A 4,718-nucleotide genomic window follows, 5' to 3' on the forward strand; every position below is an offset into this window, starting at 1 on the left:
CGGTTCCCAGAAATGACGTCGGCCCCGGGCGGCCCCGCTCCCCTCGTGTGGGCAAGGCGCAGGCAGCGTCCCCCCGCGCGCGCAGCAGATGTTCCCGCTCCTGCCAGCGAGCCCAGGATGCCTTTAATAACATGTGGGAAGTTATCTCCCACAATTTCCTTTGCATATGCAAGCCTGTTTCAGACCCCTAGGAAGGAATTCATTTTCGGTGCAGCAGTGTGTCTTGAACGAATCAAGAGATTATAACAGGGAATTTAACGATGCTTAGATGGCTCCTAGGATATTATTTCCAAGGATCCCTCCGCATTAAGGCTTAAAATCACATCATGAGAATGATGTCATCTTTCTTGCTGCAATATATGAATGAAGTCCTGCAAGATGGTTAGCAGCCCCTCTTCCCAATGTTTGCCGTCTTATTAGCCACTGGCAGGGCTAGGGCCGGCATACCACTCTCTTCCTATACTGGACGCAAGCTCCCAAAAAATTTGGCTAAAAGAACCATTCTGTAGCCTTATGGATGTGAAAACAGTCGCCTGCTTTGTAAAAACACTCATGCAAATAACTGCCTGTGCAATGCTGTATTACATTGCACAAAGACGATCCGAGAAAACCAAAATGATGCAATTAGGCAGGAAGAAAGGGGTGTGGGGAACGCTGGTGCTTGCCCTGGGTTTCACCTGGATATGAGGTCGGGATATTACTAAGGCAGGCAGGCACCTGGGCACAGAGGCTTGGATATACTCCCAAATCCACCGACTTAGGCACAACCTAAATGGCTAGAAGGCAGCAAAACAAATCCATGGAAGGAGATGGGGCTGAAGGAATGTTCTCTAACAATTAATAATGGGTCTGTAAAGGAGACTGAGGATTATGTCAACTGATAAACTGGAAGCATATTCCCCAGCACAGACTTCCCAAGCCAAAACAAATTGGCTGGTGCTCCCTTCCAGCTTATACTACAGAGTACAAATTAGGCATCACCTCTAGTGTTTGTCTGCCATTAATGGATTTTTCTCTTCGCTAAGATCTGTGGGCTGCTCTTTGAACACTTTCTGAAGTGGACTAGAAAAGCTTACGACTTGAATAATATACACTGAAGACCACCACCACCACTGTGTTATAGCAGTTCTATTCAAAACCCAGGGAAAAATGTCACAAAACGTATCATAATTCCAGAGTAAAAGATGATGCAGTACTTTCACAGCTTCTTCATAGCTGGAAAAATCAAGGATATGTGACATTTGCATAAACAAGAATGACTTTCCGCTGTGAAGAAATGCAAAATAACCAGCCCCTACAGCAAGCAGCAGAACTACGTCTTTACACAATCAAGCACCGATACGTTTCAGAAAACAGAGCCGGGAAGGGCTGTGCATCTCCCCTGCTCTCTCCACCCACGCAGTCCCTACGTCCAAGACAGCCAGGCTTTTACTCGGCTTAGTTCACCCCACTGGCTCTGTTCGTGCCTGGCAGCGTACAGAAGTTGCCCCCTGCATTCACACAGGTCTGAAGCAGGAAGTGACCCAGCTTCTCAGCTGTACTCATTTAGTGATCTGCTTACTGCAACAACATGGTGCTGTTTTTTCCTGCTTACCCGCCAAAAGTATTTTCTGTTCGCATTCTTGGGAACCGTATCGCTGGTATAGATCTCTCCTACCAGGGGTCCAAAGCGCGTTCCTTTTGGGATGTACTCTTTGCTTATAACTCCAGTGACCTACAAGAAGAGCAGCACAGGATCAGTCCATCACCAGTAGAAAATCGAAAAGTCTTCCTTCCTCTCCCTTGTCCCCCGAACTTAACAAGGTAAAGCAACCGATGCAAGAAATTTTTAGTGACAGCTCAGCAAAACAGAAATAAATTAACAATTGTGTTGGATATGGTATGACCAGCTTTGTTAGGTACTAGCATCTTACCGAGACACATGGAAGCCAAAGATGAACACCGCCTGAAAAACGTGTTTTGTGGAAATACATTTACTAGAAGAAACAGTAAGCGAAATGTACAGAGACTGTCAAATACCTTCAGAAGTTCTCTCTCCTATCAAAGGCACCCCCCAAAAGTCTAGTTCCAGCAAACCAAACTATTCAACAGCTATCAATCACCTCACTGCTACAGAGCTCGCTTTTCTAATAAGTTAGGAACTGGAATGACTGCTCCTCCAGATCAAAATGAAACCTCCCCCCTAACCCCACCTTCTTCACTCTATAGCCATCCTGATAGCTAAAAGGAGAACAAAAAAAAAAAGACGACCTACAATTCTCTCACCAGCAGACAGTGGCACACAAAACAGAATATGAAATGGCTTTGGGACATGTACTCACAGATCACCCCCTTTTATATAAAGGAGGCAGCAGTTCCGGTAACATATCTCAAGTGGGTTTGGTCAAAAAGGCGTAAAGGTTTTGATGAAAATGCTCCACTATGCTAGGTCTAAGAAATGTACTCTAGTTGTTCAGCTTCCTTCTTGACAGTAATTATACCCAAAAAAGTCACTGACCACAAATCAGGAAGCAATTCATCATTATTCAGAAGAACGTGCCTTGGAGTAACCCTTTGCAAAACACTGCTGAGTTATTGGTTTTGTCTCTGTTCCTCACCAATCTTCTTAAATTTAACGTATCCAAACAACGTTAGAAAACCAACAATTTTGTAAACCAAAAACCCCAAGGCTTTGCAAGATTGATCCTGCTGCTCAGATAGTGGAAAACGGGAACGTAAAAAGCCCATTAATTTGGTATTATAACCAAGTTTTCATGGCAAAATGTATTAATCATATCCCTTTCACACATCTTGCCACCTGTCTTTTTCCTTGCCAGGATTTCAGAACAAGACAGGAACAGCAGAAGTGGCTGACGAACACTGAGAGTTGGGATTACTGCTGTCTGTACCCCGCAAGGAATCAACGTTCCTACCAAAGCAGATTAGCACTCATCAGACCCTGCAGATAGCTCACTTCAGTGAGCATTTCATTTTCTTCGTAACAGTCCTTCACAGCAAAGGACGGAAAAACCGTGGACTGTAGACAGCACTTCACAAATTAGCTAAGCCTTGTGATTTTCTCATGCTACATTTTCTTCTGTTGTATCACCCCTGGTGTGAGAGAGGGAGAGAGACAGACAGAGAAATGCTTGCCTGTGTATTGGTCAAGATTAAAAATCCCAGTAAACAACTAACGCCTAGCATAATTTCATGTTAAATGTCATAATAAAGGGGAAAAGTAACAGCCATGGAATCAAGGAGCTAATCCACCTGGAAACAGATTGCCGGTGTACGTGGTGGCTGTTTGCGCTTGTCTGCGTTTCAACATGTGTTTCAGCACATTACAAAAAAAATTAAATGTCAACAGTAGAGGTAGTTAAATGCTCCATTGATCTGTGCATCTGGACTGAAGAGAGAGAAAAGGGACTTCCAGAAATTTTCCTACACCTACCACAAGCTGAAACAAGCTCAGTGGCTCAGTTTTATTTTTGTCTTGCTTGTACATTTCTCATAGAGAGCTGAAAAAGGCAGATGTTCTTCTCATCTTCCCCATATATCTTCATTTACATCCATCTGCCCTCTCAAGAAAAGTTCACAACCAAGCTACAGCAGACCCCACCAGTTTTACTGCATGGCAGCTTGAGTTTTTTCATGGTTTTAAAATATCTTGGCCTTAATTAAAATGACTTTAATGAAATTCTCAGAATCTCTAGAAATCACTCCTCGAACTAGTCAACTTGAAACACTCACTGAACTGGTGTCTCTGACACAGCAGATACTTTTTGATATCCACCTTACATGCAGTGTTTGCTTCTCCCCCAGTGCAGCTGAACACGAAGACGATTTCTCACCTCATCAGAAGGTTATTTTGGCGGAGGATGTTCTGCACATCCGTGTGTGCCAACACTGAAGTTTTGCTAAACCAGACTAAAGCTGTCCAGACGACTTTTAACCGAGGGTGGCTTTCCGGTCAGCAATTCTTGGCCTCCGTTGTGCCCCCAACAAGCTCAGCTGCTGTGGTCAAGAAGAGGTACCCTCCAGGAGAGGGATGCTGGCAGTGCCAGGACAGGCTGGCTCTAGGCTGCCAGAAGCCCCCCCTGCCACAGCCAAAAGGGGGGGCAGTTTAACAAGAAGCCACGAAGTACAGAGCTGCCGAGGGCTTCTAGGCAAAACAGCGAAGGAACTCCACATCCAGAGCTGAGGGGAAACTGCCTCCAGGCTTCCGAAAAGCTGTCGCGGAGAGGCATTTCAGACTTGCGTCCACCAGGTGTCCTTCAGCACATTGCTGCCTCTCGGCGATGAGACCTTCCTAAACAGCCTCGTGGCAGGGAACCACAGGGGAGCATGACCTGAGCTCGCTCCCCACAAATAAAAGCCTACTGCCCTTCTGCAGCCTTCTGGGTCTAAACCATGCCGTAAGGAAGCAACGCGCTATTTTCAGAACAATTTCCTCTCTACAGACACTCACCCCCTCTCCCTTCAAAGCTCCAACTTCCAACACTCAACGCAAGCGGGCCGCTACCACATTTTATCTTTCAGTAAAGCTGCATTTCTAGCACGAAGATGAAGCCAAACGTTAGCCTGAAGCCGCAAGGCCGGTTCCCGGGGCTGCGGGCAGCTGTGGCTCCTGCCGAGGCCGGGCTGAGCTAAGCCACTCTCCCCTCGGTCAGAGCGGGACGGGATGCGCCGAGAGGCGCCGGCTGGCGAGCGGGAGACAGCTGCAACCTGGAGGCGCTGCA

General features: G+C 46.3%; 1 protein-coding gene across 1 annotated transcript in view; it reads right to left on the reverse strand.

The window, feature by feature from the left end:
* PRDM1 (PR domain containing 1, with ZNF domain) overlaps positions 1–4,718 on the reverse strand; it is a 26,699-nt gene that overhangs the window by 12,102 nt on the left and 9,879 nt on the right. The window contains exon 3 of the mRNA XM_009327926.1: positions 1,595–1,714. Coding sequence (XP_009326201.1) covers positions 1,595–1,714 — 120 coding nt within the window. The remainder of the gene's footprint in view (positions 1–1,594; positions 1,715–4,718) is intronic.

Source organism: Pygoscelis adeliae, unplaced genomic scaffold (genome assembly GCF_000699105.1).
Source record: "Pygoscelis adeliae isolate BGI_AS28 unplaced genomic scaffold, ASM69910v1 Scaffold76, whole genome shotgun sequence".
Lineage (NCBI taxonomy): Eukaryota > Metazoa > Chordata > Aves > Sphenisciformes > Spheniscidae > Pygoscelis > Pygoscelis adeliae.